Source organism: Eptatretus burgeri, chromosome 4 (assembly GCF_056783735.1).
Source record: "Eptatretus burgeri isolate ZD-2024b chromosome 4, Ebu_testis_v1, whole genome shotgun sequence".
NCBI lineage: Eukaryota > Metazoa > Chordata > Myxini > Myxiniformes > Myxinidae > Eptatretus > Eptatretus burgeri.
In genome coordinates, this window is record NC_140964.1 from 90,953,693 (window position 1) to 90,969,228 (window position 15,536).

At 43.6% G+C, this 15,536-nt stretch overlaps 1 protein-coding gene across 1 annotated transcript in view; it reads right to left on the reverse strand.

Moving 5' to 3' along the window:
• The window catches only part of LOC147028660 (sarcoplasmic/endoplasmic reticulum calcium ATPase 1-like), a 77,334-nt gene that overhangs the window by 23,471 nt on the left and 38,327 nt on the right, over nt 1–15,536 (reverse strand). Inside the window, exons 9-15 of the mRNA XM_085879284.1 lie at nt 14,365–14,520; nt 13,737–14,045; nt 13,346–13,434; nt 12,826–12,928; nt 961–1,092; nt 543–665; nt 203–421 (exon numbers count right to left, since the gene is read on the reverse strand). Coding sequence (XP_085735410.1) covers nt 203–421; nt 543–665; nt 961–1,092; nt 12,826–12,928; nt 13,346–13,434; nt 13,737–14,045; nt 14,365–14,520 — 1,131 coding nt within the window. The remainder of the gene's footprint in view (nt 1–202; nt 422–542; nt 666–960; nt 1,093–12,825; nt 12,929–13,345; nt 13,435–13,736; nt 14,046–14,364; nt 14,521–15,536) is intronic.

The following is a 15,536-nucleotide window of genomic DNA, read 5'->3' on the forward strand; positions in this document are numbered from 1 at the left end:
AAAGTTAACAAGTCGCTCAAAAGGAAAGAAAGAAGGATCTACAAAGGAAACTATTGAGATCGACACATGTCGACAAACAATGGCACGTAATATACAAATAATCCACGGCATGTTCTTACAACATGTATAAGTATCCGTATAGCCTGAGGAACTGCCCCACTCCTGCCCCCTCTCCTCAAAAAGTACATATTTTGAATCAAACCTCATAAAAAGCAAAGTGCGACGAATCATCAAGCTTCATATCGTGGCGACTTGGAGGATTGTCTCTCGTTGCAATGGCAAGACACCGCAGAGTGTCCCGCCCGGTCCCCATCTCCTTGATTTTAGCCAAGATGGTTTGTTTTGATTGTGCATCTAGTGGTTGACGTTCTGATCCCACACGCATGTACTCACAACGGGCGATCACACCTTCTGGTGCACCCTGGAGACATGAACAAACAACAACGAAATGACTCAAGAATGAACCAAAATAGTTGAATGAAATCATTTAGGTAAAGGTAGCACATGAAATTTAAGTTTTCTTTGCAGTTTGGTAAACTGACCTTGACAAACATCTTATCACCATCAGCCAGCTCATGACCAACAGGAGAGCAGTACACAGACATGGACTTCCGGTCACGTGAAAACTCCAGTGTGAACACTTTCTCTAAATGTTTCTTTATCTCCTGCATCAACACAAAAGAACAGATTATTTTAATCATAGTTCACTGAGTAGTTAGTGTAATAAAACCCAATTTTTGGTGTTGCACTTATGTTTCTTTGACATACTCAGATGGAGGTGGGAGTCAGGGCTTTAGTTTCTTTGTGAATCCATAGAGAGGGTGGGATGAATGCTGACAGGGATTGTATATCATTATCATGAGCTTTTATGAATGCTTTATAATCTGACAACAACCCCAATAATATCAAGACAGATTAACAGCTGTATTAGCATGAACATCAGGTCACATGGGTACTTACGGCATTGCAAACACTCGCCCTCTCAATCTTCGATAAACTTGTCACGTTGGTCCCAAATACGTTCATTTTCTCCACCAGACAAGTCAGTGCTGTCTCCGTTGCTTCACCAACCTTCTCGTAACATTTCTTGTTCTTTACCATGTACAAAAGGTGTTGAAACAGAAATCATCGATTAAAAAGAAAGATGGCAAAAAGACATTTGTGCAACCACAATTCTAAAGCTGCACTGTATTCATTTTAATAAGAATTCGTTTTGAATAACTGAAGTATCATCATGGTATTGGTCCTTGAAAAAGTTTCATAAGGTGCACATTTGGCAAAAGTCTTTCCCAGCCATTCACAAAAGCATTACAGACAAGAAATTTTCCCATCGACTAATATACTGGATATATAATATACTGTTGTAGATTCCCGCCCGTCGGCGTGCGAACGACCGCGTCTAACCAATAGCGGTCGCTTCGCCCACCGAACGGACAATCCAGTTGTGACTTTCTGAAAAAACGCCAGAAACCAGTCACGGGTGGGTTTTTAATCCCACCACGGCCCAGTCTGTATTCTACCTGCGCGAAATAGGGTCAATCGCCGAATATCGATATACCTAAGTACCCGCGCGGGTAACCTACCGAGGGACCGTACCTCGGCGAAGGCCTGCTTGGACACGAACCGCTTAAGCGGTCCGTTCCGTTCTGGGATAACCGAGCGGGAATTATCGCCAGACCTTGCCGGACCCGATTCTATTTATCGGCTATTTAAAAACCAACTATATTCCGAGTGCAAGATGGGGCAGTTCAATGAGGGGATGGACGCAAACAAACAGGATTACATTCACACAAGGACATTTATTATAATAAAGCACGTATGCAGGCATGCACGTATGCAATTAAACAAGGCAAAACACGTATGCAATTATACAAGGCAAACACATGCATGACAGGAGAACTACAACCGTTCTACACAATCACTTAACAGTGTTTACTACTTAGTAGACACGGCCCCACATCATTCATGCAAAGAAACAAAGGAAAAACCCCATCAAAGACAAGGGGGTAGACTGGACCTCTTGGGGTCTTTATGAGCACGGAGCTGTGTAGACCGCAAAGGCTCCGAGAGGCCAGGCTGGTTACCTTCACCCTCGTGGTGACTCGCTATGGCGACCCTCGTCGCCCCCTCTCCAGGGACCCACGGTTAGGCACGGTATGGCAGACCGCGCACCTTGGCTCCGCTGCGCTCCAATCTCTCCAGCTCCTCACCGCGGCTCCACACACTGCCCACAACTCTGACTCAACTCCCTTCCCTTTCCTCCACACTCTTCCGACTGCTGGCGACTCCTTTTCTCCAAGTCCACCACACCCCCGACCCTCTCCTCAGCTCCACACTTTATAGCCACGGTGCCTCACCCCCAAGGGGAGGGGTCGCAGTGGGCTTTTTTTTGCTCAAAATGAGCGCCCTCCTTTACTTCACCTTGAACCTTGGCTCGATCCACCCCTCCTCCCTCCCGGCATGCAGGGGGGGGGAGGGGGGAGGGGGGGAAGGGGGAGGGGAACTCCCAGGCATTATTGGGATTTCTCTTTTCAGAGCACTTTGTTAACCTCCGCCATCGAAGATCGGAGGTTACTGTTTTCACCCCTTTCTGTTTGTTTGTTTGTTTGTGAACAGTATTACGGAAAAACTCCTCGACGGATTTCGACGAAACTTGGTGGGGGGATAAGGTATGGTCCAAGTATCATGCCATTAGATTTTGGACTTGATCCAAAATCTAATATGGCCGCAAAGGCGGCCATTAAAAAAATTTTTTTTTTTTTTTGCATTTCTACACGTTTTAAGTTATTTCCAACCCTCCCCCAAAAAAAATTGTTAGAGAAAAAAAATTTTGGAACCTTTTTTTCAACAAAATTTCGATTTTTTTTTTTTTGCATTTCTTCATGTTACAAGTGATTTCCAACAAAAAACATGCCAAAATTATAATTGCGGCTGATTTTGGAACTTCAGGTGGATATACCCACGTAAAATCAATTTCTGTCTCAAGGATTCTAGTTATGACGAATGAATTGAGTATGTAAAAGTTAAAAAATAAAAGGGAAAGTTGCAAACTATAACTCTGTGAGCACTGTTGACCTCAAATTGAATGAATAGGATATCAGGCTCACTTAAGTGACCCAGCAGTATTAGCGGCGGAGGTTTTGCATTCTACCGAGTGCTCCCCCTCTAGTTCTTTGGTGTTTTTGAGTATCCATCGCGTTGGTTGGCAGAGATGTGATTCGATGGTGGTGTCCGTTGTCTGTGGGGATGTTGGCGGTTGTGGAGAAGGTGGTTGTGGTTGTTGAAGTAGTGGTGTGGTTGTTGAAGTAGTGGCGTGGTTGTTGAGAGGCGGTTGCGGTGGTTGAAATGCGGTTGTGGAGAAGGTGGTTGTGGTTGTTGTGGAGATGGTTGATGCGAGCGATGTTTTCGATGTGGAGAGGTTTGATGAGATGTTGTTGAGGAGCTTGCGAGGAGATGTGGTGGTTGGCATTGTGGAGATGTGGTGGTTGAAAGGCGGTTGGTCCAAAATAACGATAGCAAAAGAAAAACGGCTACCTCAAAGATCACAGCCCGGTTACACGAATAATTTCCTTTAAACATCTGTGGGGAAATCTATCTGAACACAGACTAATCGACATAACTGATCTCAGGACCGATATGGTGCTCCGCTAATTCCCACAACCGTAACAATATATATATATATATATATATATATATATATATATATATATATATATATATATATATATATATACATATATATATATATGTATATATATATATATATATATATATATATATATATATATATATATATATACTGTATATACATATATACATATGTATACATATATATATATATATATATATATATATACTGTATATACATATATACATATATATACATATATACATACATATACACATATATACGTACAGAAATACATATATACATACATGGCTTCTTCTTTCGGCTAGCTCCCGTTAAGGGTCGCCACAGCGGATCAACCGTCTCCATTTCGCTCTATCCTCCACGTCTTCCTTTGACACTCCAACCACCCGCATGTCTGCCCTCACTTTATCCATGAACCTCTTCTTTGGCCTTCCTCTTCTCCTCCTGCCTGGCAGCTCCATCTTCAACATCCTTCTCCCGATATACTCCGCTTCCCTCCTGTGCACATGTCCAAACCATCTCAATCTCGCCTCTCTCACTTTGTCTCCAAACCGTCCGACCTGCGCTGTCCCTCTAATATACTCATTTCTTATCCTATCCATCCTCGTCACTCCCAAAGAGAATCGCAGCATCTTTAACTCTGCCACCTCCAGCTCCGCTTGCTGTCTTTTTGTTAGTGCCACCGCCTCCAAACCATACAACATAGCTGGTCTCACTACCATCTTATATACTTTCCCCTTCACTCTTGCAGCTACCCTTCTGTCACAAATCACTCCTGCAACTCTTCTCCAACCACTCCGTTCTGCCTGCACTCTCTTTTTCACTTCTCTCCCACACTCTCCGTTACTTTGGACAGTTGATCCCAAGTATTTAAACCCATCCACCTTCCCCACCTCATCTCCTTGCAACCGCACCATACCACCACCCTCCCTCTCATTTACACACATGTACTCCGCTTACTCTGACTGACTATCATTCCCCTTCTCTCCAGTGCATACCTCCACCTCTCGAGGCTCGCCTCAGCCTGCTCCCTATTCTCCCTACATATAATGATGTCATCCGCGAACATCATAGTCCATGGAGACTCCAGTCTGATCTCGTCCGTCAACCTGTCCATCACCATTGCAAAGAGGAAAGGGCTCAGAGTCGATCCTTGGTGCAATCCCACTTTTACTTTAAACCGGTCCGTCATTCCTACTGCACACCTCACTGCTGTCACACTGTCCTCATGCATATCCTGCACGATCCTCACATACTTCTCCACCACTCCTCTCTTGGCACCCTATCATAAGCTTTCTCTAAATCCACAAACACACAATGTAACTTCTTCTGGCCTTCCATATACTTCTCCATCAACATTCTCAAAGCAAACATTGCATCAGTGGTGCTCTTTCCTGGCATAAACCCATATTGCTGCTCACAGATTGTCACCTCTCCTCTCAACCTTGCTTCCACTACTCTTTCCCACACCTTCATGGTGTAGCTTAACAACTTTATCCCTCTGTAATTTCCACAGCTCTGCACATCACCCTTATTCTTGAAAATCGGAGCCAGTATACTTAATCTCCACTCCTCCGGCATCCTCTCACTTTCCAAGACTTTATTAAACAATCTGGTTAACAACCCCACTGCCATCTCTCCGAAGCACTTCCATGCCTCCACTGGCATACCATCTCGGCCAACCGCCTTTCCACTTTTCATCTTCTTCATAGCAGTCCTCACTTCATCCTTACTGATCCACCCCACTTCCAGATTAACTATCTCCACCTCTTCCAACTGTCTCTGTCTCTGTCTCTGTCTCTGTCTCTGTCTCTGTCTCTGTCTCTTCTCTTCTCTTCTCTTCTCTTCTCTTCTCTTCTCTTCTCTTCTCTTCTCTTCTCTTCTCTTCTCTTATCTCTCTCTCTCTCTCTCTCTCTCTCTCTCTCTCTCTCTCTCTCTCTCTCTCTCTCTCTCTCTCTCTCTCTCTCTCTCTCTCTCTCTCTCTCTCTCTCTCTCTCTCTCATTTTCTTCATTCATCAGCTCCTCAAAGTACTCCATCCACCTTCTCAACACACTCAGCACATTCCCATTTGCGTCCTTTATCACCCGAACCTGCAGCACATCCTTCCCAGCTCGGTCCCTCTGTCTTGCCAATCGGTATAAATCCTTTTCCCCTTCTTTTGTATCCAACTTCTCATACAGCTCTTCATATGGCTTTTCCTTGGCCTTTGCCACCTCTCTTTTTGCCTTTTGCCACCACTCCTTGTACTCCTGCCAACTTTCTTCATCTCTCTGACCATCCCACTTCCTTTTCGCCAACCCCTTCTTCCTTATACTTTCCTGCACTTCGTTGTTCCACCACCAAGTCTCCTTATCTTCCTTCCTCTGTCCAGATGTCACACCAAGTACCTTCCCAGCAATCTCCCTCACCACTTTTGCTGTATTTGCCCAATCATCCAACCCATCTTTACCACCATCCAACGCCTGTCTCACCTCCTCCTTAAATTTCACGCAACAGTCTTCCTCCTTCAGCTTCCACCATCTGGTCCTTGGTTCAGCCCTCACTCTCTTCCTCAACCTCACCTCTAAAGTCATCCTACAGACCACCAATCGATGCTGTCGAGCTACATTCTCCCCTGCCACCACCTTACAGTCACTAATCTCTTTCAGGTTGCATCTCCTGCTTAAGATGTAATCCACCTGTGTGCACTTTCCTCCACTCTTTTATGTCACCCTGTGTTCCTGCTTCTTCTTGAAATACGTATTTACCACTGCCATTTCCATTCTTTTTGCAAACTCTACCACCATTTGCCCTTCCACATTTCTCTTGTTGAGACCGTACCTACCCATCACCTCCTCATCCTCTTTATTCCCTTCCCCAACATGCCCATTGAAATCTACTCCAATCACCACTCTTTCATCCTTGGATACACTCTCCACCACTTCATCAAACTCACTCCAGAAATCTTCTTTATACTCCATCTCACACCCCATATGTGGGGCATATGCACTGATGACATTCATCATCACCCCTTCAATTTCCAACTTCACACTCATCACTCGGTCAGCCACTCTCCTCACCTCCAATACCCTCTTGACATAATCTTCCTTCAGGATTACCCCGGCACCATTTCTCCTCCCATCCACACCATGGTAGAACAGTTTGAAACCACCTACAATGCTCCGAGCCTTACTCCCCATCCACTTGGTCTCTTGTACACACAGTATGTCCACCTTTCTTCTCTCCATCATATCAGCCAACTCTCGCCCTTTGCCAGTCATCGTCCCAACATTCAGAGTTCCAACTCTCACCTGCACACTTCTACCCTTCCCCCTCTCCCACTGCCTCCGGACTCGCCTTCCCCGTCTCCTTCTCCTCCTTCACCCAGCAGTAGCACAATTTCCACTGGTACCCTGCTGACCACCGGTACCGGTGGCGGTCGTTGGTAACCCGGGCCTCGACCGATCCGGTATGGAAATTCGTTTTGTTGTCTGCATAATGATTTGGCATAGGTTTTTATGCCGGATGCCCTTCCTGACGCAACCCTGGTCACCTCTTTCAACACACAGGGATATGGTACACCTATTCTAACTGGGGCATACACCGGGCCCAGTACAACTGGTACTCATTTCGCCGACCTCGGAAGGATGGCAGGCTGAGTCAACCCCCTGGGGTTTTCGACTTGGTATATATATACATATATATATATACACATATATGTGTATATATATATATATATATATATATATATATATATATATATATATATATATATATATATATATATATATATATATATATATATATATATATATATATATATATATATATATATATATATATATATATATATATATATATATATATATATATATATATATATATATATATATATATATATATATATATATATATATATATATATATATATATATATATATATATATATACATATACATATACATATATACATATATATTGTTGTGGTTGACGAAATTCGCAAACCACCATTCAGGTCCCTTAGGTGAGATATCTCTGTAAGTATATGTGTAGTTCGGCCCAAACCCGTTGTTTAGAGGGAATAAATGTCATTCATTCGGGCTGCGACCCCTCTAGATAGCCGTTTTTCTTTTACTATCTTTATTTTGGACCAGCCGCCATTACTACCATTACTACCACCACCAACCACGTCTCAACAGCCATCACACAACAACCAACCGCAACGCGCTTCACAACAACAGCCACGACCTTTACCGTCACAACTCGCCCTCGCAACCATCGCATCACCGTCATTCCCGCTTGTGGGCATCGATACTGGACCCGTGCAGGGCGCGCACCGAGCAGCGGGTGCAGAAACACCAGCCTTTCCGAAGAAAACGGATCAAAAATGACTCACGCCTATCAGCGAGCATGGGGCGATTTGGCCCCGCATCCAGGTGCGTCGGAGTAATATCGCTATATGCAGATTCATGGATCAAAAAGCATTCACGCCCACTTTTCCTCTGTCCAATGGGGAGCCAGCCAGAGGTAAAGGGTCGAAGGTGAAGGAGCGAGGCCACGGGGGCTATAAAGGGCCGCGTTCGCTCGCCAAGAGTCGAGTTGAGTTGGGAAGAGTCGAGTTGAGTTGGGAAGAGCCAGTCAAGAGAAGAGTCGGAGAAAGCAGTTGGACGGAGCTGTGGAGAGTTGGAGAGGTGGCGGCGGCGAAGGCAGTCGAGGGGGTGCTCGTGTCAGAGTCGGGGAGCTGCGGAGAGGGGAGGCCGATAACGCGACCGAGGTCGCGGTGGAGACGCTCGTCGCTGGACCCGAACCAGCGAGATATCCTCATCCCCCCGAGCATCAACAACCCCCTCCTGTTTCCCCCCCGCGCTGAGATAGTGCGAGAAGGGGGCCCCGTTCCCACCCCATTCCAGACACTGTCCGCGAGGCCCGCGGAGTCGGGGCGCCACCGCCATTTTGCGGCTCATCACCAGACGGGTAGGCTCGACGCGGTCTCGGCTCCAGGCCCGTCTGCCCCCTCATAGTGGAGGGTGGTCCCTTTTTCTTTTGCTTTGAGTATATGTGTTGTCGGCGCCGTCTGTGAAGTAAAACTGTATAAGTGTTGCCGTGTGCTCGGTAGTCGGTGGTAGATCTGCATTGTGTTTTGCTTTTACATTTGCTTTTTGTGCATTATTGTGTGTTTCTTCTTCTTTTACATTTGCTTTTGGTGTATAATTGTATATGTGTGCTATCCGTGTGCCATCGCGAAATAAATGTGCTATGTTGAACTGTTTCTCCCGTTTCGCTTCGTCTTTTCTCTAATTGAATCTCTATCTTACTTCACGTAAAGGGTTGGTCGTGGGCTAAAACGCCCGATAATTAATCGAACCGTCCAGGTTGACGATAACACCGCTCGGTTATCCCGATAGTACGGAACGGGTCGCTTAAAGTGGCCCGTGTCCGAAGTCGACCTGCGGCGAGGTGCGATCGCCCGGTCTACCCTCCGTGTGGGTACTTAGGTAGGTCGAATTTGGCGAGCAACCCTATCCCACGCGGGGGGGCGATTGGCACGATCGTGGTGAGGCCGAAAGGCCCACCCGTGACTAGTTCCCGGCGTTAGTCCGAGAGGGTCACGACGGGATTGTCCGTCCGGTGGGTGACGTGCCGCGATTCGAGTTACGTGGCCGCTCGCATGCCGGCGGGCGCGAATCCGCAACAATATATATATATATATATATATATATATATATATATATATATATACATATATATATATATACATATATATGTACATATATATATATATATATACACACATATTAATTCAGTGTCCCAACGGGGCTGATTCAGTGTCCCTTTTGGGTCCCAAGCCACTGCCCTAACCACTGCGCCAACACCAGGCTTGCACACACACACACACACACACACACACACACACACACACACACACACACACACACACACACACACACACACACACACACACACACACAGTACCAGTCAAAAGTTTGGACATACCTACTCATTCAAGGGTTTTTCTTTATTTCTACTATTTTCTACATTGTAGAATAATCGTGAAGAAATCAAAACTCTGAAATAACACATGGTATTATGTTGGAACCAAAAAAAGTGTTTAAAAAATCAAAATATATTTTATATTTTAGATTCTTCAAAGTAGATTTCCTTTGCCTTTATGACAGCTTTGCACACTCTTGGCATTCTCTCAACCAGCCTCATGAGGTCGTCACCTGGAATGCTTTTCCATTAACAGGTGTGCCTTGTTCAAAGTTAATTTGTGGAATTTCTTTCCTTCTTAATGCATTTGTGCCAATCAGTTGTATTGTGACAACGTAGGGTTGGTATACAGTAAAAGCCCGATTTGGTAAAAGACCATTATTTTGTCTGTACTGTAGTAGTCCATAATATGGCAAGAACAACTCAACTAAACAAAGAGAAACGACAGTCCATCATTACTTTAGACATGAAGGTCAGTCAATCTGGAAAATTTCAAGAACTTTGAAAGTTTCTTCAAGAAGTGCAGTCGTAAAAACCATCAAGTACTATGATGAAACTGGCTCTCATGAGGACTGCCACAGAAAAGGAAGACCTAGAGTTACCTCTACTGCAGAGATGACTTTTTTGGGAACTACATTATTCCATATGTTTCATTTCATAATTTTGATATCTTCACTATCATTCCACAATGTTGAAAATAGTAAAAATAAAGAAAAACCCTTGAATGAGTAGGTGTGTCCAAACTTTTGACTGGTACTGTGTGTGTGTGTGTGTGTGTGTGTGTGTGTGTGTGTGTGTGTGTGTGTGTGTGTGTGTGTGTGTGTGTGTGTGTGTGTGTGTGTGTGTGTGTGTGTGTGTGTTTGTGTGTGTTTGTCCTGGCGCCTGTCCTCTTTGAAGTTAAGATTGTACAATAATTATATCGGGATAACTCTGCTGTGTGTCTGCTTTTGTAATTTGCTTGTATATTGTCGCGCCTCTCCAATTTCTTCCTCTCCCTGCATTACATACAACAATAAAACTATTCTCTGTACCACATGACTTTCTTCGCCTGCTTGTAAATAAATTATTATTAAAAATGTTCCCAGCTCGTTTTTGTCTTTTATTCCATTGATCCAGCATGGTCCGAATCCTAGCTTAGCCAGGACTTTATTCTCCACGATCCATTCCTTTCAGCCGGTACGTCCTTGGCAGTCGCTCGGCTGCATCCGGTCCGGCAAAGTGATCCGGTTTCGGACAAGGTATACCAAGGGCGTGTTCCCCGGTAATTAAATCACTTGATTAATTAGGTAACCCGGTTAACCCACAGACAGCACCCTATGTCACGCGGTTGAGTTATTGGCATTCACGGTCAGTTAGCGACCCGCTGCGCCATGGAATTATCCTTGTGTGATGGCCTGCAATTCCGGGGAGTCTGGTGGGAACCCGAGATAGCTTCCCCCCCCCCACCCGGTGGTCTTCTCACCCGACCCCTGGCCCACAACAATATATCTACATACATATACATACACACATATGTATATATAATTTATATATATATATATATATATATATATATATATATATATATATATATATATATATATATATATATACATGCATACACACACACAAACATATACATGCATACACACACACACACACACAAACATATACATGTACACGTACACACTCACACACAGACACACACACACAGTGGCCTGCAATAGCAGACACTCCCCTCCAAAGTTTTCACATTTTGATGCCACCTGAGTTTATTTCATGAAGCTTTCAAATCAAACTTAATGTATAGTCTTCACAAACTACTCCAAAGTGGTAAAGGAAAAAAAACATGCAGATAAATGTGAATAAGTTGGATTAACAGAGAAAAATCAGATTATTCTTATTTGCATAATTATTCAACCCCTTTGCCTAATTAACCCTTGGTCATTTCAGGAGCAAATTGTTTGTTTGAAATGTTGAAAAATAAGTAACAGTTTTAACCTGTATGTAATCAGTGGTTTAACTTAAAAATTAAATTCCCACATTTATCCAAGGAGTTTTAAGGTGCAACTCACTTGGTCAACCAACAAGGCAAACATGAAGACTAAGGAGCTTTCCAAGGAAGTCAGACATAAAGTGATGGAGAAGCACAGTTCAGGAGAGGGTTATAAGAAGATTTCACTCACTCATTATCCCTTTGTGTACAGTAAAATCCATCATTAAGAAGTGGAAGACGTATTCTACCACCCAGACTCTACCCAGATCAGGTCGCCCATCCAAACTCAACAGCCGGGCAAGCGGGATGTCACTGTAAATCGAAGAATGACTGAAATCGGGGTCAGTGTTTATCAATTAACAACATCCCATTTCCTTCACAAAGCTGGCCTCTATGGACAGGTGGCAAGAAAGAAGCCATTACTGAAAAAGATGTATCTAAAAGTTTTATTGAGTTTGTGAAAAAGCATCTTAATGATACTACATTCCTTTTGTGGTCAGACAAGACAAAAATTGAACTTTTTGGTCTACATTCAAAGCTTTATGCCTGACACAAGCCGAACACTGCACATTACTCAGTCAACACCATCCCTACTGTCAAGCATGGTGGTGGCAGCATCACGTTACGGGGCTGCTTTTCATCAGCAGGGTCTGGCAAGCTTTTCAGGATAGAAGGGACAATGGACGGTGCAAAGTACAGGAGAATCCTTGATGAAAACCTGCTCAACGATCCCCATCAAACTTGGCAGAATTAGAGCAATTTTCACGTGAAGAATGGGCAAAGATGTCACCATCTCACTGTGCCAAGCTGATAGAGACCTACCCAAAAAGACTCATAGCAGTCATTGCTGCAAAAGGTGTTTCCACGAAGTACTGACCTAAGGGACTGAATACTTTCACAACCAGTGAATTTTGATTTGTACATGTTTTTTGGAGGAATTCCTGGCATGTAACCTCATTTAACTATAACAGTGTTTAGTTTGATCTCTTCATTTATGAATAAAAAAGTTCATTTGGAAATTTGTTTCCACATAATTCATCTTAATGTGGCATTATTGGTAGGGCGTGAATACTTTTGCAAGCCAACGTACACCCAAACTTTGGCACCTCTCGGTAACAAAGAAAAGCACAAACTGTTGGAACCCCCCCCCCCCGCCCCAAATATCACACACATGCACTCAAAGATTGCATCACATAACACTATGATGGACAAGAACATACAGCTTACCACATTATAATCCAAAGCAGAATCATTGCATAGACAGCAGATGGTAGCAAGCTCTCTCAGGGTGTTGTAGTCAGAAATTTTCACTGGTCGGTCATTCTTCATTCTAAGCAGAAACGAGCATATTCACATTGCAGTGCTCAGCAGATAAGATTACCTGCCAAATGATATTAAATACCAAGTTGCTATCGAAAAGATTCCTTCCAAAAGAAAGACCATTTGGAGGTGGGCAGGGCCTATATATATTCAAAACTTTGTAGGTCTTTTGGGGGAAGGCATACAAAATATTCCTCTCCCAACATAATGACCAACAAGGTTTTGAATCTACATCGGCTCTGCATATCCACAAAAGGTCTACCTGTAATACATCGAATGAGAAACACTCACTGTAATCTTGTCATTGAGATTTGAGACTAGAGAATAACTTATTAATTGCAAACTGCGTTCAGGGAGGGCACAAGTAATGACAAGTGATAAGACAGCTGTTGTCCAGCTGTCTGTGAGCAGAAAGGTGGGTACATACACCTGTCCCTCAGGTGCATATGTGGATCCAGTAACCATGAACTCTTCAAGTTCAATGGGAAGGTTTGAGTTGTCTTTGATTATAAACATCTAAAGGTGGGGAACAAGAGAAAAAGAGGACATAGGAGAATGTCATCCTCAAGGTATTCATAAGCAAGTCTTCTCACGACAGTTAGATTGCAATCTTACGTATCTCCTACAAAAAGGCTGAGCAGCAAAACAAAGGCAACAATGTTGCTCAACAAGGCCAAAGCCAATAAGGCCACTGTTGCAGTGTGTGAGGAAGGAATGCATGTTACGCAAGTGGAGAATCAAATTGGGAAATCAGGAAAGATGCACTCCAAACCCTGGCGCATGCCCCAAAAAAGTTTATCTGATCTGCCCAATCTCACTCGTCGAACAGACATCTGGTTTGTGGTAAGGGTCCCGGTCTTGTCAGAGCAGATGACAGACGTGCATCCAAGTGTCTCCACAGATGGCAGACTGCGCACTATGGCATTCTTCTTGGCCATCCTCCGTGTGCCAAGTGCCAAGCAGGTTGTGATCACTGCGGGCAGGCCTTCTGGGATGGCAGCCACAGCCAAAGCCACGGCAATCTTGAAGTAGTAAACAGCACCACGGAACCATGACCCGCCGTGCACTGGATCGGCAAAATGCCCGATATTGATGAGCCATACGGCAACACACACCACCGAAATTACCTGGAGCAGAGCAAGCAGATGTAAGGGGGTGGGGGGGAACAAATATTCTTGTGACAAAACAGTCATCAATAATTTATGAAACTTACAAAAACTTGAATAATTCAAAAAAAATGAACAATCGATGAACCTTAATCTTGAATTTCAAAGAATTGTTCAAAATGCAATTATTGCAAACACTAAGATTATAACAACAGTGAAAGAATAGCGAAATAAAACTACATGTACATCTTTATTCCCTCAAAATGCAACAACCCTAACAGAAAAGATGGATGACAAATATTTTGATCATGTCATTGGAAGAACTTCATAAGAAGCTGACCTTGGATAACTGTTGCCCAAATTCATCCAACTTCTGCTGTAATGGCGTTTTCTCCTGAATGGTACTGGCCATTGCATCACGGATCTTCCCGATCTCAGTGGACACACCTGTGGCCACCACGATACCGATAACTTTTCCTGACGCGATGTTCGTTCCCTGTGGTACAGGGTGGGGAGGAAATCAAAAAACATAACTGATAGGTAAGGCTAATTAAAGGCAGATGCATGCCAGAGTTGTCGAAAGTATGGTAGAAAGGTGAAGCCAAGTGAAAAATAGGACGTTAAAATGTCACCGATTGGCATGATTGATACAGTATATGAAGCGAATGCAGATCAAACTCATCCTCCACAACATAAAAATCATAAGATTAGTAATAAAACCAACAATTATAATAAATTTGGCTTTGCCTGTTTGGCACTCCCATCTGAACACATAGCTCATGATACTTGAATTTTATGTTTAAATCTCAAAACCTGTGTGTAGGGGTGGTCATGTAAAATTGGGATACATTCCCATTCTGAATATCTGAGTGCATTCACCGTATAGTTTGGGGGATGGTCCAAAATGAAATGCAACTTTTCAAATTGCTGTCATAATTTTACTTTTATTTTCAGGTTTCCTGAAGAACAAGGTTTAAAGCCTTTTCCATAAAAGTTTCAAACATGTCCAACAATTTCTCTGTAACCCAGCAGATGCTCATCTTAGAGATAATTTTTGCAATGAAGTCAAATGTTTCTACACAAAGACAGTTTTGTAGGGTCCATCAAAATGCAAGAATTCCACAATACAAAACTATCAAACGTATTGTTGAAAGATTTAGAGACATTGGAAGTGTGAAAGACCAAATTAAAGGACGCAGTGGTCGAAAACCTTCGGTGAGAACACCTGACAAGATTGAGGCTATAAGAGAAGCTTTGCAGGCTTCTCCAAAAAACTCGACACGCCGACCTGCACAGCTGTTGGGAACTTCTTGCATGTCCATTGGTAGAATCATACACAATGATTTGAAACTGCACCGTTCACGATACAATGACTGCAGCGCCAGACCAAAATAATTAAGAAGAGAAAAAGAAATAAGACAGACAGAGAACCCATGGTCTCGCTACTCCCCGGATCTATCTCCTCCCGACTACTACCTATGGGGATCCCTGAAAGCTCGTCGATGAAAACAA